The sequence below is a fragment of the Fistularia commersonii genome, chromosome 21 (assembly GCF_037954325.1).
Source record: "Fistularia commersonii isolate RoL2024-O1a breed Wild chromosome 21, RoL_Fcom_v1.0, whole genome shotgun sequence".
NCBI classification, from domain to species: domain Eukaryota; kingdom Metazoa; phylum Chordata; class Actinopteri; order Syngnathiformes; family Fistulariidae; genus Fistularia; species Fistularia commersonii.
Window position 1 is genome coordinate 13,480,488 of NC_141304.1, and position 16,990 is coordinate 13,497,477.

Here is a 16,990-nt window from a genome sequence, read left to right on the forward strand (position 1 = left end):
TTGTCCGGCCCCTATTTTGTCCATCTATTTCCTCTCCAAGTTCTGTTTACGCCCAGCCCTCGTTACACTTTAAACTCCCAACTGGATTTTATTGTTTGGGATCATCTTGGAAATAATCCTAACGTGCCGTTAACGTGTCGACAGAAGATTGTCTCGACAGATTGATGTTCTACTTCATCTAGAATTGCACGGGTCTGCTGAGGCCACTAAATCATATTTCTATGTTAGGTTTGAACGACTCCGTCTCAGAAACTCAGCACATCGATGGCTAGGACTCTTTTCATAACCTCTTCTCTTGAGAATCACCCGCATAATAACATTCCCTCCAAGAACAATTTCAGCTTTGGACAAACCGCGGCTACTCGTCCGAATGATTTATCAACTCTCGCTTAGTGCACTTCTTTTAAAAACAACTGCAAGTCGTACATGTGACTCTTGCATGATTTATTTCCCTTAAAATACAACAGCTGCATCATGTCACTCCTGGACGTCTCCCTTTGGCGCCGCATCAAAATTTGGATCCTGCAGAACAGCTGCAGAGAAGCTTGTTTGCTCGCTCCCTGCCCAGAATCAATAGGGGTTTGGACCCTCAAACATGGCATCCTATAATAAGTAACACCAATATTTACGATCCAGGACAAATAATGCGCATTAATATTTGAATACCCAGAAATGGCTAAATGAGAAGTGCAAATCCGCGGTCTGAAACCGGAGGATCACAAGGCTGCAAGGGCCCTGACGCGGGTCCGGCTGACCCCCCCCCCCCCGCATTCCCCCGCATCCCCCGCCAGACCCGCCTTCCCTCCCCCTCCGCGACCGCAGACCTGCGCAAAATGGCGCAGCAGTTCGTGCACACGAAGATCCGCGGGGACCGGGTGGTGGTCTTCGTGAAGCCCACCTGCTCCTTCTGCGTGCTGGCCCAGGACGTGCTGGCCCAGTATCGCTTCAAACCGGGCCGCCTGGAGTGCGTGGATATCAGCCTGCGTGGGGACGCGGGTACCATGCAGGACTACTTCCTGGAGCTGACCGGAGCACGCACGGTGAGCAGTTTATTTTATTTTTTATTTTTTGCACGGAGCGGCCTGTTTGTGCACAAAAAAAAAAAAAAACGTATTTTCTCCTTTCACTTCCCCCCTGAGCATGCGCAGTCACTGCTCCGAGGGAACATTTAGGGAGAAATCGAGCAGAATTCCAAGAATGAGTTAAGTTTGCAATTTCCAAACACGTAGATAGTGACTGAAGAAACAAATTTATAGTTAGTTGTCCCAAAAATTCCCTGCATGCATGTGTTAGAGGACAAACAAGTGCAGGCCCTCCGCTTGGGAGGTTCTGGGGTCAGAGTTCACCAGATGGATCCGGTGTTTGAGCAGATAATAGATTTGCAAAGTACAGCTTCTTTCACTACATCAGGACACAATTAAATGCAGAAAAACAATTTATGTGAAGGAGGCGGACGCTGAATCTCCCTTCGCCGTTTCTGAATTTCCGAAATCCGCATTTTATTTCAAGCAAATGTCTCCGCACCTCCCGGGTGTTTCTTAATACAGAAAAAGCCTTTTCGACAAGCAGCAACCCCATAAAGAGGTCTTTTCAGCGTAAGTCTCGTCCCCGTGTGTGCACGAGTGTGTTTTAAATCCTAATTGGAAGCCTGTTGCGCTAATTGCACGGTTAAGTAACTAAAGAAACCCCTTAATCGGCCACCTGTTTGCCATGTTTTTTCCGCCAGATGCTCATCGCACCCTTTTCCTCTCGCAGGTTCCACGCGTCTTCATCGGCGAGGAGTGTGTCGGCGGCGGCAGTGACATAGCGGCCCTGCACCAGAGCGGCAAGCTGGAGGGGATGCTGCAGTCCATCGGAGCTCTGGAGTGACCCATGCAAGACCACCAGGTAGGGGAAGTTACACACACATACACACACTTTTGTACCCGGCGATGGACCTGCAGTTAAACTGAATGACAGAAAGCTCTCATTAGTGCACGGATAAATAAAAATTAACAGGAATTAAGACGCCTGAGGTTGGGAGTTGGGAGAGATGAAAAGGCTAATTGCTCAGAGGTGGGAGTGAAATTGGCTCCCGTGTCGAGTCCTGATGGGAAAAAGACCAAACAGGGTTCAAATTAGCGTGCAGATTTGTTAACAATAACAATATGAGAAGCTGCTCTTGCAGTTAAAAGAACTTCTGAAACCTGGCTAAATCTGCTTCCACACGTTTTGTAAACCTGAGATGATCAATGCAACGTGTGCGACCGGACCGATGTAGCGGCTCGGTGGTTCCAGCCCGTGTGTGTGTGTGTGTGTGTTGATAGGTGTATCGTGTCACTGGGACACGAGTGCAAAAAGATTTTTTAGAACAGGTGGCGGCGGAAAGAGGTAAAGATGCCAAAAATACCTCAACCTGGGGACACCGTGGGATTGAGTGCGTTCCAGCTGCTGTAAACAAAGACCCGGCGTCTCCCCGGCGTGTCGTTCCGTCTGGCTTCCTCCTCGCTCTCGGGCCGCTTCTGCAAAGTGTGTCTGCGCTTTTTGCTAATTGGCTAATCATCTTTTCCCTCGGGGAAAATCCGGTTTCTGGATTAAAAAGGAACGCGCATGTTTAGGAATCACATTTTGAGTCTGGTCGCGAGTCATCTCCGTTCGGAGCCGTGCTTCGTCTACACTCCTGCACGAAGCCACGTCAGCATTTTTGAGCATTTTATTGATTGTTTATCAATCATACCTTCTAATGAGCCTTAAAAGCAGAACCGTCGGGAGACCCGCTACCCAACGATCGATGGTAAAACTGCAACATCACTGAAATGCATGAGATAAGAATTGCGAGTCCCGGCTTTGACATCCTCTCTAGCAGGTCACGGGACACGAGGTGGCGAGCCAGATGTCGTCCGCCGCCCCCCGGGCCCTGAGACTGAATCACAGTGTAATGCAGTTTACACGTGTGCATCCCGACGCGCACGCACAGAAACGTTCTCGGCGCACTCTGGGCACGCGGGCCGCTCGCGGCGTTTCCAGAGCATCTCCCGTCCCCGCGCCGAGGACTTCCCACTCAATCTTGTTTGGCGTTAATGATTTACGGTGCAAATTCTTTTTGCGAGGAAGCGCGAGGGGGAAACAGGACGGCGACGCTTCGTCTCCTGGTTTCTTACTTTGGAGAAAGTGTGCCTGACCTGTTTGACTCAGTCGCCAAATTACAATGTCATTTGAGGGAATCTGACCCCTCTGGGTGATTTGCCTTGGAAGTCGGTCCCGGGAGTGACGTCCAAAGGGAGTTGCATTCGTGTCAATGATACAAGTCTTTTCTCTGCTCAACCAGATTAGCTTAATGTGAAATCTTCTGCAAACAAACAAAGCGCTTTCATGTCATCGTCCTTACCTTTCCGATCGAGACGATGTTTAGGATGCAGTAAACCTTTGTCCTTACCTTTTTATTGTATTTATTTTGCTTTATTGAAAAATCGAAGTCGTCGTTCAGCTGTTCTCCGGATAATGAATATGGCAGGAGAGGATCCGTTCGTCATATTTCAAAAAACATGTCTTTATTTAAATTCAGACGTCGTAATGTTATCTACAGTTTGTACAACTCACCCTGTGGAGCCCCGTCTTTCTGCCTCCACACACACTGGGGTGTGTGAGCGGCACCGGGATACATTTTGTTTTACAGTCCGCTATTTACCTTTCCGGGAAGAGATTTGCGGCCCTTGCTTGCGAACCGTTTGCCTTTCTGCTGTTAAAATGTCCAACCTGACAAACGTATGACTTACCGGTGGCGTGTCGCAGCCGGCCTCCTTTCGGATGAATCCTAATGAAGAGCCGCGCGCTCCGGAAATATTTCCTCCTGCCTTCTCCCTCCGCAAAGGACACGAGGGCCCCTGACTTAATGTGGCTCGGTAAGACTGGATCGAAAGGTTAATAAACTCGGCGAAGGCCAGCGGCGGTGCCGTAAAGCCTGGTAAGTGCGCATCGTCTCCGAGCACCACGTGTGCCGATGCCAGATAGTCGACCGTATCGATAAACGATGATGAGCAAATATTCGGATTCAGACGCAGGATGGGCGACGCTGCGAGGAGCGTTCGGCCGGTGTGGCAACACCGAAATATAACGCCGTTCGACTACGCAATCGTTTCAAGCGTCGGGTCGACGCCGCAAACCCAAGGCATCCGAAACACGCAGACCTCCGTATCCTGTCGCAAAAAATCAGATCAAAACGTCCGAAGCTATTGCTGCTGCTGATTCCCGTTCCTTTTTTCACTTCCTTGTTTCAGGTAAACAAGGCAATAATTATTGCTGAGTAAAAAGTGGCCTCCTTTCTACACACCTAAGCTTTTTTTTTTCCCTCCTCGATGTATTTATAAATGTGCAGGCCGGGGTCAACTTTGTGGACAGAAAGTGACATCGGCGTAGATGGGCACGTCAGATGGACGGGTGGTTTAAAGGTTTAGTTATATCCTGAAAGGAGGAGGTATCCGGTGCATCCGGTCTCCTCTGCAGGGCCTCGCAGGCCGCAAGATCAGCGGCGAGCCGAACGTTCACGCCGCGTCCATCGTGCCGTGTTCAACTCTCCCCCTCATCCACATTCCACCGGCGTTTTCAGGAAAGCCGACCCTTGAAAACGTCCAAGTCGGTCTCGTTTAAAAGCCAGATTTAAACATTTGCATTCAAAGAGGTGCCAACCCTCCGTGCCACAGTGGACCTCAGACTCTCTTAACTCCCTCCTTCTCCTCTAATGATTTCTAAATGTCTTTTACCTCACAGTCCTAAAACAACTCACTTCGTTTAAGCCGCTATTTCCGATCACATCAAAACACGCGTCTGGACTTGAGGGCTCCTGTCGGCCTCCGTGTTCGTGAGACGGACCTGCACGGGCCTCGGTGCTCTCCGGACATTTGCAGCCGCGCTCAGATGGACTTCACCGCTTCCTCTTATGCTGTTTTCAAGTAAAAACTGCATAAGTGTGGATAGAGTCGCCTATAAAGTATTGCAAGAGCTCAAACACGCTGTCGTAGCGCACAGAATACACACAGCGTGCCGCTATTCAGGCTGCCTTTTCCAGTGTCCGATACGCGCGGGTACCAGCGGACGCGTTGGACTGTAAAACAAAATGTCCCGTTTTTCTTCTCCGAATGTGGAAAAAAAAATCATAAATGTTCACATAAACTATAGTTTACAAAAAATATTGCAGCACCAACAATGGTTAACTTTCTCTGAAATTAAAAAAGGCTAAAATAAATAAGTGTATTCACCCAGAGGCATTGTGGTTTTTCTAGTGTACCGACGTATGTTCAGAACATGGATATTTCCAGTACATTATATCCCCCTTTCCGCTCACACAGATGCTACAAAAGGATTTTTCCTTTTTGTGGGACAGGCAGAGCGTTATTATTGCAAATAATCTTGCTCGCAGGCTGGAAAAAAAAAAAAAAAAAAAAAAAAAAAAAAATCGTACACCGTGTGATTATTGTTCTGGATCCGGTTTTGCAGAGCACTCGGCTTTGGCGCTTATTTTTCTCTCTCTCTTTTTTTTTTTTTTCTCCTTTGGACAACCGTAATTTCAGGCTGTTTGCAATTGAAAGGGGAACGACCTTGTTTGACACAGACTATGAGCAGAACCAGTGCCGTGTCATGCTGTAATAAAACGTTTTGCATTATAGATCTGACGGAATCCAATAAACGTGTGCATAATAACGGAATCGGTCTTGTTTCCATGTGGAGCCGAGTCTCCGTCAGAGTACAGATGCTAATGAGAATTACCCCCCCGCCCTTTTCCTAATTCTCCGTGTTAATGTAGGTCGCCGCTGGACTGCAATACTAATGGCGCCGCAGGAAACCGTGACGCTCGGGATGCTGCTTCACTTGAAAACAAACGCAGCGCCTTGACGTTCTCTTTAGATCCGACAGGACAGCCTGTCACAGGCCAATGGTTCGATTAAAGAGGGAGCAGCCTGGCAACACACGCACGCACACACACACACACACACACACTCCGCAGCCCAGGTAGCGCTGCCCTTTCTTTCCAGTTTTTGACGTCGAATTTACCCGTAACTGTAGTGGGAAACAGCCTGCGTGTGATCTTGTTTTATTCCCGTCACCGTGGAGTCTTTCTGAAATCCTGACGTTTCAACTTCCGCGAATACAAAGTTTGGATTCCACTCGGCTTCGGAGGCCGACGGCCCTCCGGTCGCTCCGTATTCGTAGGGGTTTGTGAGGATCGGTTCTTTTCGTATTGCCCGTGATGGAACAGTCATTATGCAAAGGATGCAGAGTCATTCCTCCGGGGTTAGAGAGGCGTGTCGTCGTGGTGGATGTCGCTGCCGGATGACGGCGTCCGCTCGGTTAAAATCGCGTTCCGTCGCAAGAGTTTGCGTGAGAACGGTGACTCGGCAGTGCAGTCTATAAAACCGTCTCCTTCTCCTCATGTTGATGGTTCCTCTTTGTCACTGTGTCTTCCCTGGGTTCCCCCCCCGCTCTTCCCCCGCCCTTGTTTTCCACAGGGACCCCGTGCACAGCTCGGGTCACATCACGATGCAGCGGGACTTGCGTAGTTTGCGGCGCCGCTGCTGGTACTCGCTGAGCTCCTGCAGGTAGCCTCTGGACGGCCAGCGAAGCCTCTCCACCTGCTCGCGCTCCTCCTCTGAAAACACACATACGCATAACTCTCAATCTGCCGCCAATCCTACGGGGATGTTGGATAAAATCATCGTAGCGTGATTTACCGCACTTGGCGTGCGATCACACGCGGACATTGTGTGTCGGCTCCCTGGATCGTCGACAAGACTCGAGACATCAGATATAATTTCGTTTAAAGCGTCGAGCAGTTGAAGACCGGTCGATTATTCGCCGCCCGCTTTGACTTTCGCTTGTGCCCTTCAATACCCGTCCAATGTGTGTTCTGCGCATGATTTACGCTGACAATAAAATATACTGCTGCACTAACCAGAGCAATTCCCCGCTAATATTTCTTTTTAGGAGCTCATCTTCCGCTGCTTTTATCTGCCCGACAAATAACATAACAATTGATGAGCAACCCGGGAGACTGACATCTCAACCTTCAAACACAAGGGACGAGTCCTTCGCAGGGGGAGGATTTATTTTTTATCATTAAATTTTTACAAAAAAAAAAAAAAAAACAACTGCACGCGCAATCTGTTCCGTACTAGAGTAGCTTAAATCTACCCAAAGATCCGGTTTGTGAGATTTAGTGACGTCTTCCCTGCAGGAGAATCGCGTGCGGCAGCTTTGCAGGGACGTTCACAAACACGCTATCCGGATTGTTTAAAGTTAAAAAATGCCAGAAGATGCACTTTGCGTTAGTTGAATGTTACACCCGGCAGCGTGCACCTATGGAGTGCAGGGATTCCTCCCTTCTGCAAGAACATGGCGACTAGAAGAACGAGGACCTGAAGGGTCCGCTGAGCTTTTAAACAAAAAAAAAATAAAAATTAAATAGGTCGCTTTGGACCTCCTTTCCCTCAGATGACCCCGCCAGCGGAGTCGTAAAGGTGGAAGGGGCTCGAACGATTTTCGGTGAGAGGCGGCTATAAACCGATCGGACCGTGAGCCGTAAACACGGGAGGCGCGCCGCTGCCGCTCTGAATGTGTGAAAGGCGAAACGCCGTTTGATTCTTAAAACCGAAAAAAAAAAAAAAGAAGCTAATTTTGGCGGAAAAATGAACTGTCAAATTTAAATAGACGAGTGATTTGTGACTTTTAGTGGCACTGATCTTTATCTAGGACAACTGTTTGGACTTTTCCCAAAAAAAACAAAGCGAAGGCGGTGGTCATTTCATGGCAAAAACAATCTGTGGAGAGAAAGAACAGGACATCGAACGGCACGGAGGCACTGTGACTTTACTATTTAAGATGTCACGTAGCCCTACGAAAAGGTTAAAGTACGGCAGTGTTCCTATCAATAAAAGCTACGGTGTCGCTATCGCTGACAAAGCTTATGAGCAAACAGATATTTGTTAATAAATGTTCACACTGACCTGAGAGCTCAAGAAAGTCAGGCTTGTGGCTGAAGATCAAGTAGTTATTGGCAATGAAGTGAAGGAGCCAGACGTACAGCTGCTCCGCGTTGTGGCACTGCGAACGGCATGCAAACACACGGCCCGGTTTCATCGCCGCAGATTCACATTTGGACCGACCGGAGGTGAAAATGCAATCCTTTCCACGTGGCATTTAGCAATTCTTTGACAAACCATTCAAATTGCACTCAAATTTGCAGGGAATAAATCATTACTGAGCAGGTTTGCAGGCAAAATTGTCCAATCCGTCGCCCCGTTTTATCCTCGGCGACGAAAAAGTCACACTGACCTTTGCGCGACGGAGCAGTCGAACCACGCTGATCCCCGTCGACGCCAGTTCCCGACTGGGCATGCTCTGAAGGTAAGCGCATACGCACACCTCGCACAGGTGCTGCAGTCGTTTCACCTGGTACATCTCCGCGCAGACGAGGACGGCCATGGCTTGCAACACACTGGCTGGACACACACACACACAAAACACACACACATGGAACAGCGACGTGTCATTTTAACCCTGTAGCAAATATAACTGAACGTATCGGGCTTTTTAATTCAGCTGCTTCGACTGAAATATACTGCTCAAAAAAATAAAGGGAACACTTGAACAACACAATGTAACTCCAAGTCAATCACACTTCTACACTACAATTTTCCCTTCTATCATGCTATTGTGCACTCCTTACCTCACTTGTTACTAAGACACTTTATAGTTTATAGTTTATTTTTATTTCTAATTCTGCCTTTCTTTTATTATTTATTACTGTTATATTTTCTGTAACTCTGGCACAGCAATTTCCTTCGGGATTAATAAAGTTGTTCTTATTCTTATTCTGTGAAATCATAGTGTCCACTCAGGAAGCAACACAGATTCATTTTGACTTGTTTTAAGGACATTACATCAAAGTTGGATCAGCCTGGAGTTTGTTTTTACACTTTAATTTTGAGTGTGATTCCTAATCCAGACCTCCATGGGTTGATACAATTGATTTCCATTGATCATTTTTGCGTGATTTTGTTGTCAGCACATTCAACTGTGTAAAGAGCAAAGTATTTCATAAGAATATTTCATTCATTTAGATCTAGGATGTGTTTTTTAAGTGTTCCCTTTATTTTTTTGAGCAGTGTACTTATGTTATTTAGGAGACACAGTGTTATGACACACAGCTCCTCAAAGTGCAGAAGTAATTAGACATTTGACTAATAAGCAGTTTCCGGGTCAGTTGCGAATCCTTCCTTTGTTATTCCAGGACAAAACTCAGGGGCCTCAGATTGCGGAAGGGCCAAAGCGACAATGTTGTGTTCTTCAAAATGAGGCACAGCGAGAAAGAAGCGGGCCGATCATTGAATTCTTATCTGGGTAAAGCAAAGCCCCTTGCAAAACATCTAGCCAAGTCGAGAACGCCGCAGGAGGGAGGCGTTTCGTTGCCAGAGTCTGTGATCGAGAGGCGTCTCGCAAATACAAACACCGGGTTCAGAACAAGGTGAAAACCGCAGGATGCTCAGTAGCAGGAGAACCAGGCGAGACTTTAATAGAAAATGTTTCTCCCCCGCAAAAAAAAGTCTTCGGCGCAAAAACGAGATTTCCCGATGAAGAAAAAAAAAATCCAAAGTGTCAAACTGTTCCCTAGCGCCTGTCAATCATGACGGATGAAGTTTCAGATGTCACAACGCGCGCCTGCAAACGGGCGATGCTGGCGGAAGCGGCGGGATGAAGCATGATGTGTTTTCTTTGCTCGCCGTAACGCCGGACAGCGACCTGAATGACGCGCTTCTCGATGAGTCGTCAGCAACGGATCAAAGGGTTTTCTTAAATTTATACATTTTTAATTTAAACCTTTTGCCTTCAAGCCTCTGAAAATAAGTTGGAAAAATTCAACTATATTTCCTGAATGATCAATGCGATTTTCACCTGCCATAATCACATGTTTTTTTTTTCCCCTATATGGACCTGACTTGATGTTTTATTCATAGTTATCGACATTAAATATGTAATGGGTTGACGAAGCACGTTTGCTCAACCTTCTTCAAATGTGTGCTTAACTTGTTTCCAGTTCTTCTTAATGTCGCGAGGTCATTATTTCTTTTTTCATTTTATTATGCCGCTGCCAATATTCAAGAAAGTAACTGCAATATAAAAGCTGAAGAGCGCTGTAGCTTCTGTGTAAAATGCAATTTATTGTATTTTTACACTGCATTTAGTTGAATTTATATTCACACCAATATTTAAACAGTCATATGACTGGCACTCATATACTCTTTCAAGGAATTACAAGTAATTTAACAAAAGCTAAATGTCATGACGCTTTCAAAACAATCAAATGATTTCTTTTTGTAGGACCAGCTTATGGCCGATAAGATCAGCTGTATTGCAAATCATTTTTTGGTTTATTAAGCGTCACTGCTTCCTCTTGGATCCAATTTTAAACATGGGTTTCCCATAATCATTTAAAAAAAACAAAAAAAAACAATATTTGATTCCCAAACATCCGCCGGTTCAACGCGGAAGTCTGAAATTGAATGAAACAGTGACTCTTTATTGGTCCATAATTGAGCTTTAACCTGAAGCGCATGTTGTCTTGATATCTTTCAAATAATCTTTTCTTACCACAAGATAAAAAGAACGATCTCATCTGGAGAAAACTATCTCTACATGCAGACGAGAAGAACTTATTTAAAAAAAAAAGAAAAACAACAACCATGAAGCTGTTCTTGAATGTAAGATGAATTAATTCATTATCTTTACTGTTTATCCTGCAATTAGCAGCCGGAGCCTAAACAAGCAATCCCTCTTTCATTCGCACGTCTGGGCAATTTGGGGTTTTTTCCATGAACCTCCTGCATGTTGCGGGAGGATCCATGAGGGGATCCGTGGGAGAAACACGCGAAATCCACACGGAAAGTCGAAATCCGACCGGGAACCTTCAAGCTGTGAGGAACGAGCGCTGAGCTCTGCCCGCTAACGCCAGTCCAGCTGAATTCTAACGTAATTCCTGCCCCCTCAGCATCCGGACCGTCTGCACGCTTCCCTGACGGCTCGACACCCTGCAAGCCCTGCAGGTTTTTCCTTCGATAAATTACCGCTAACAGCCTACGTTCTCGTATCATTTACGTGCAGTGTTTATGGGGGGGGGGGGGAGTATCTCCTCTGGATCCGCATCCTTTCTCCCTCCATTTTGCTGCCACTGGTGGTTACCTTGCTTTGACCTTGAGCGCTGAGCTCTTGCATAACAGTGCAGCGTCTGCAGCCTCTGATGCTGCTTCATGGATTCTCCTGCGTTCCCTGAGATTAAGCATGAAGCGGTACGTCTGCGGGGAGCCGCTTTTACCCCCTCCCTTTGGCTCCGAGTTCGATCGTAAGGCAACTTTTGGTTGAAGTTTTTTTTGTCCCCCCCCCCCAGTACTGATTATTTGAAATGTTGAAACATTTCTGCAGTGCCTTCGTTTCTGGGCGATGCGGCGCGACGTGTCACGATTCAATGATACGACAAATACCTGCGCGTATCCCGGATGAGAGTATCAGATTGCAAAGTAATGTGAATTAAAATGCAAATGCTGCATTCGGCTTTTCCCGACAGACGTGTCCTTGACTGCGGGGTTCACTAGTCTGCTCTAAAATGGGAAAAAAAAAAAAAAAGCAGCCCATTTAAGAAATCGCTCAAGAATCGTTTAAAAGCTCCGAGCGCTTCAGACAATGTGAAGATTTGAGAGTCTCTTTTCTTGCGGGATTTAAGATCTAAAATGTTTAAGCGGACCCGATTCGGAGAATAGGGAAGAATTAACTGGAAGAACAAACTCTTCATCAAACTGAAACTAACTGGATAATGCAGAGTTTACAAAAGCTTTTTTTCTTACTTTTTTTAATTATCTCGAGGGGGAAAAAGGTAAATAGCTCCGCGCTGCTGTCAAATCCATTCTCTACGCGTCCATTTGCCCAGATAAGAAGATCACAAAACTGCATTTCAAGCAACTCGCGTACAATGACAGATTTAATAATATCAAATAACTTTTTCCATTGTCTTAACTTTCCGACTCTGTAATTCTCTGTAAACTGCGCTGAAGTAGACCAAAGTTGCAGTAAGCTAACTGCACCTCTCCAGAACAGAAAGTTTGTTGTTTTGTTTTTTTTTTTCACCTCGGCGTTGTCCTATTTTACTGCTCCCTACATAACCACGTGGCAGACTTCCCCGTGCGTCATCCAACAGATGAACTGAGCAGCTGCCAAAGTTTTGACTAGACAAGAATGATTTGGATTGTTGAGCAGAAACAAGCTGAAGGCAGCCAAAGCTGCAGGCTGGGTTCTGGGTTCAGCAGCATGAGCTTTCATATGACGCTGTTGATACACTGAAATGATTGTCTCGTGCAACTTCACCGGCCCCTCGAATCTAATTCCCCGCACCTTGTTCGCCCCGGGAGACGTATCAGCACTTCGGAATGCGACGCGCAAGGTGACGGAGACCCCGATCCGCCACCGGTGGAAGCGGATGAAGCGGCGATGCCGGTGGTCGATTCTGTCGTCGCCCGCATCTCATTTCGCTCTCGCTCGGCGCCGTTCCCCGCAATCCCCTCCCCGCCCCTCCCGGGACCGACACAGGCGGCATGTTGCCGTCACACAGATGGTTGATGGGACTTGTCATCTGTGTTTGTCTTTTAGCCTGCAGACAGTGAGCGAGGCCTTGAGGAAAACACGGCTGTATTTCAAATGTGTTTTGATGAGGGACCGCTGTGCTACACAGAGATGATGATCAAAGCTCCGTTGTCCCTCGCAACCTCAACCTTAAAGCTATATTATCTATTTTAACACCGCCGGTCCCCACTGTTCTCTTGACATCATTTTCTAGGACACGCTCGCTGACGGTCTTTACAGATAGAGATGATGTCTGCACACTAATATCGTAGTTTCTGTGAGATTGTTACGGCTGCAGCGGCTTTATTCACACGGGTCAGTCAGTCAGTGTATCATGTAGCGAGGTGAAAATGCTTTTTTTTTTTTTTTTCTTTTAAAGCATTTCAGTAAAACCATGAATATGATCCACAATTATCCCTTTTTAAATGAGATGATTATGATATAATCATCAAGCTGCTTTCCGAGTAATTCGGCATGACAAGGAAGCCCCACTAGATAAATATATGCATGAGTACATGTATTTTTGTGCCGGTCAGGTGAAATATAAAATTGACTACTCTTTTGTTTGTGTTTATCTCAATCTCACCGTGATGGAATTTGCTAAAGGCTAAAAGGTTCAGCATCGGAGGTTCGGGAGGCTGATTTCTTCTGGCGTGGAGGTTGACATAACGTTTTTTTTGTTTTTTTTTTGTCTGCGTGCAGTAAACTCACCAGGACAGCAGGAGTCAGTGTAGAGATACTCCAGGAAGGACAGGAAGGTATCTGAGGAGACGCCGTGGATGGGCACCACTCGACTCCGGGCCTCTGCATACTTCCCGCTGAACATGGCCGCCATGACATCGCAACGCGCTACCAGCACTGCTCGGTGGGCAGGCAGTACACTCCCTGCAACACGTGTGCAAATTAGCAGCGAATTCGGGGGTTAAAATCTTCGATTCAAGAATAAATCTTGAGCGTCACATTTCCCGGCAGCGGCAGACTTCCCCACAGTTTGGCTTGACTTGCAAGCGACTGCGTGACGCATTTAAATAATCGTCAAGACAATGACATATGAAGCCAGAACAAAAGGCCTGAAATATCATTATTGACAGCTTTATTGATGCGCTGCGAACAATTTGGGGATGAATGAAAGAAAAGCGTGACACAATGCGCGCGTGTGATATTTTGAACTTTTGAGTCATGGCGTCTCACAGTGTTTGTAAGGAAAATAGCAGAAAGGGCGGGTGGGGTGGGGGCGCGTTCAGGAACGGTTTCTTTATTTTTGTGTAGATAAATTTAGCACACACAAAGGTGGGATGAAACATAAGAGGGACAAAAGGCAGCTCAACCCCTCGGCTGCATTGTTTCATTGCGAGGGTGACCTTTGATCACGATCCAACCGCGTTCAGTCACGCTTCATAGATGTTCGTGTTTCAGAGATCAGCTTGAACCCACCTTGTACCATGAAGATAACATCGGAGTAAAGAGGGGAGTTGAAGAGGTTGACAAGAGTTTGGGGACCAAGATGAGTGGCCCTCGCGCTCGGAGTGTCTCTGGGGCCCTGCGAGAGCACACACACACACACACACACACACACACATGCGGTTAACACTGCTTGTAGGATGACATATCACTAATTCCACAATGCATTCAGTTGTTTTCAAAATAAAAGGTCAAATGCAAAGTGAAATTTGGAATTAGTCACTGAAAGAAAACATCACCAAATCACCAAGAACTTTCCAAATCCTTAATAGGATATTAGTTGAAAATTAGCAGGACTTAAAATGATGTGGAAAATAGTTCCCCAGGAATTCTCCTTAATCTTAATCTTGAGAATTACAAAGAAATGTTCATGAAACGTCTTCATGAAATTATCAAAGAATAATAATGAATTTACCCAAATACATTCCTGAAATTGAAATTACCAACAAAAAAAGCAAAAATAAATAAAAACATCAGAAATTAAACAAAATGGATTGAAAATTTCCTGCGATTTACCCGAAAAATCATGAAAAATTGGTTATTAGTAAAACAAATATTTTTTATTTGTGTGTGTGTGTGCATGACATATATATATATATATATATATATATATATACACACACATATATATATATACTGTATTCTATGAACATCAAGTCAAAATTGGCAAACAGTAATTCAAACAAGTGACTCCAAAGAGTCTCCAAATCAGACCCAGCACATATTGTACACACAAACACACACACACACACACACACACACATACGGTTAAGTGTTTGTGAGATGACATATCACTAATTCCACAATGTATTCAGTTGTTTTCAAAACAAAAGGTCAAATGCAAAGTGAAATTTGGAATTAGTCACTGAAAGAAAACATCACCAAATCACCAAGAACTTTCCAAATCCTTAATAGGATATTAGTTGAAAATTAGCAGGACTTAAAATGATGTGGAAATAGTTCCTCAGAAATTCTCCTTAATCTTAATCTTGAGAATTACAAAGAAATGTTCATAAAATGACTTCACAAAACAGACATTATCAAAGAATAATAATATATTCACCAAAATACATTCCAGAAATTATCTAGAAAAAAAAAGCAAAAATAAATAAAAACATCAGAAATCAATCAAAATGGATTGAAAATTTCCCGCAATATACCTGAAAAATCATGAAAAATTAGTTATTAGTAAACAAGTATTGTTTATTTGTGTCTGTATGTGTGTACATGTATATATATATATATTAGTACATATTGTATTAATATATGTATACATATATTTTTAATATATATTGTATTAATATATACACATATATATAGATATATATTGTATTCTATGAAAGCCAAGTCTAAATTGGCAAATAGTTATTCAAACTAGTGACTCCAAAGAGTCTCCAAAATCAGACCCAGCACATATTGTACACACACGCACACACACACACGATGCAGAGTGTAAGGAAAAGCAAGGCAGATATCGTGTCCACACCTCAGGCGGATGTCAGACACCAGTTACCTGAACAACTCCCTTTCTGTGCTTTTACACGTCACCTCTTGGGAAATAGAAAACAACCGTCTGCCACTCCTGCTCAGTGCTCGCCAAACACTGCTCAACTGCAATCCCAAGAATGCGGCACGTGACGGAACCGAGAGCCAGATTCTCATCCAAAAATCTGCTCGTCACCAACTAAATTATTCATTCAAAACCATTTCAAACAATATCCGTATAGAAAGCTCGGCATCTAAAATGCTGCAGTCTGGAGGAGGTTGTTTGTTTGTGCGCGCGCACTTGATAAATCCACTAATGCGTCCTGTCAATGAGCACCCCATTACCACCGCACGACCTTTATCCGTCAACTGGAACAAGAAGTTGTCTGTATATCTGCTCTGCCGCTTTTGAAATATTTCCTTAGCAAACACGAGGCACTGTCCTCTAATTCTTATGCATAAAATGGCAAAGATTATGAAAGAAAATTTCAACTGTCAACAGCCAGCCAGGCAACCGGGGGGGGTTTGCAGGGGAAATAGATTCAATCGCGGCAGGACACGCTGTCTCACCACGCTGACACGATGACAGCTTATCTAATGTGTCTTCAAGAAGACCAGGTGCTATCTAAAGTCTTCCGCACGCAGTGGCGAAAAGCTTGTCAGACGCCGCCGTGTCATTCGGCCTCATCGCCCTCTGTAAGGTAAAATCACGAAATCCTCGCGGGGCGCCTGCTTTTCCTCCTCTTTATTTCCTGCATTTCGCTATCCGTGGAAGTGTTTACCGAGGCTGTAATTTAAATGCGGTAATTAAACGGTGAGTCCGGAGGACTTGGAAGGATCGTTCAAAATATAATCAAGAGAAGTATTTTATTGATTAGAAATAATCTGTGTGTGTTTGTAGTTTGTGTGCGTTTACTCGGCTTAATCACCTAAAGGTACTCTGGGGGTTCGGGAGTATCTCGCGCTGTGTTTTTTCGAGGGCGAGTTTCAGTTTGAGATGGCGCGTCGCATGTGATCAAGTCTTGTGATAGCACAGAAGTAAAAAGTATGAGGGAAAGGGTCGGATGTTTGTCTGTGGAGGTTTCGAACACGGAGGAGCTCACCCGTTCTCTGCCGATGAGGGAACGTATGCGGTCCATAAGCTGGGCTACAGCCAGCGAGTTCTTCAGCTTCTCTTCCAGGGCCTCCTGGAGGTGCTCCCACTCCCACGCCCCTGCAAAATACCCACAAACACACATTCTGTGGACCTTCAATTGTAAAGTTCACAGAAACAGAGAGTCTTTTCTAACTCTGTTCTCTGGCCACCCACACACGTTTGCACCCAACATTCAGGATCTGTTTTTGTCAAAGTAAGCTTGTTCTAAAATGTGTCCGCTTATGTAATCTGTGATGGTTATCTGTGGGA

General features: G+C 45.3%; 2 protein-coding genes across 3 annotated transcripts in view; one reads left to right on the forward strand and one right to left on the reverse strand.

Annotated features, from left to right (window-relative positions):
• The first annotated feature begins 788 nt into the window (after positions 1 to 788).
• glrx (glutaredoxin (thioltransferase)) lies at positions 789 to 6,933 on the forward strand. The gene is made up of 3 exons (XM_086168047.1): positions 789 to 1,040; positions 1,756 to 1,887; positions 6,483 to 6,933. The coding sequence occupies exons 1-2, from the start codon at positions 834 to 836 to the stop codon at positions 1,867 to 1,869; spliced, it is 321 nt and encodes a 106-aa protein (XP_086024173.1). The 5' UTR covers positions 789 to 833; the 3' UTR covers positions 1,870 to 1,887; positions 6,483 to 6,933.
• The window catches only part of rhobtb3 (Rho related BTB domain containing 3), a 29,899-nt gene continuing 16,417 nt past the window's right edge, over positions 3,509 to 16,990 (reverse strand). For both annotated transcript variants that reach the window (XM_086168037.1, XM_086168036.1), the window contains exons 8-13: positions 16,689 to 16,798; positions 14,074 to 14,179; positions 13,351 to 13,524; positions 8,305 to 8,471; positions 7,977 to 8,073; positions 3,509 to 6,622 (exon numbers count right to left, since the gene is read on the reverse strand). In XM_086168037.1, coding sequence (XP_086024163.1) covers positions 6,504 to 6,622; positions 7,977 to 8,073; positions 8,305 to 8,471; positions 13,351 to 13,524; positions 14,074 to 14,179; positions 16,689 to 16,798 — 773 coding nt within the window. In that variant the 3' untranslated portion in view covers positions 3,509 to 6,503. The remainder of the gene's footprint in view (positions 6,623 to 7,976; positions 8,074 to 8,304; positions 8,472 to 13,350; positions 13,525 to 14,073; positions 14,180 to 16,688; positions 16,799 to 16,990) is intronic.

Excerpts from the sequence above, each read along its gene's own strand:
- glrx (XM_086168047.1), top strand. The coding sequence starts at position 834 with ATGGCGCAGCAGTTCGTGCACACGAAGATCCGCGGGGACCGGGTGGTG. Across the intron at positions 1,041-1,755 it reads AGCTGACCGGAGCACGCACG|GTTCCACGCGTCTTCATCGG; the intron begins GTGAGCAGTTTA and ends TTCCTCTCGCAG.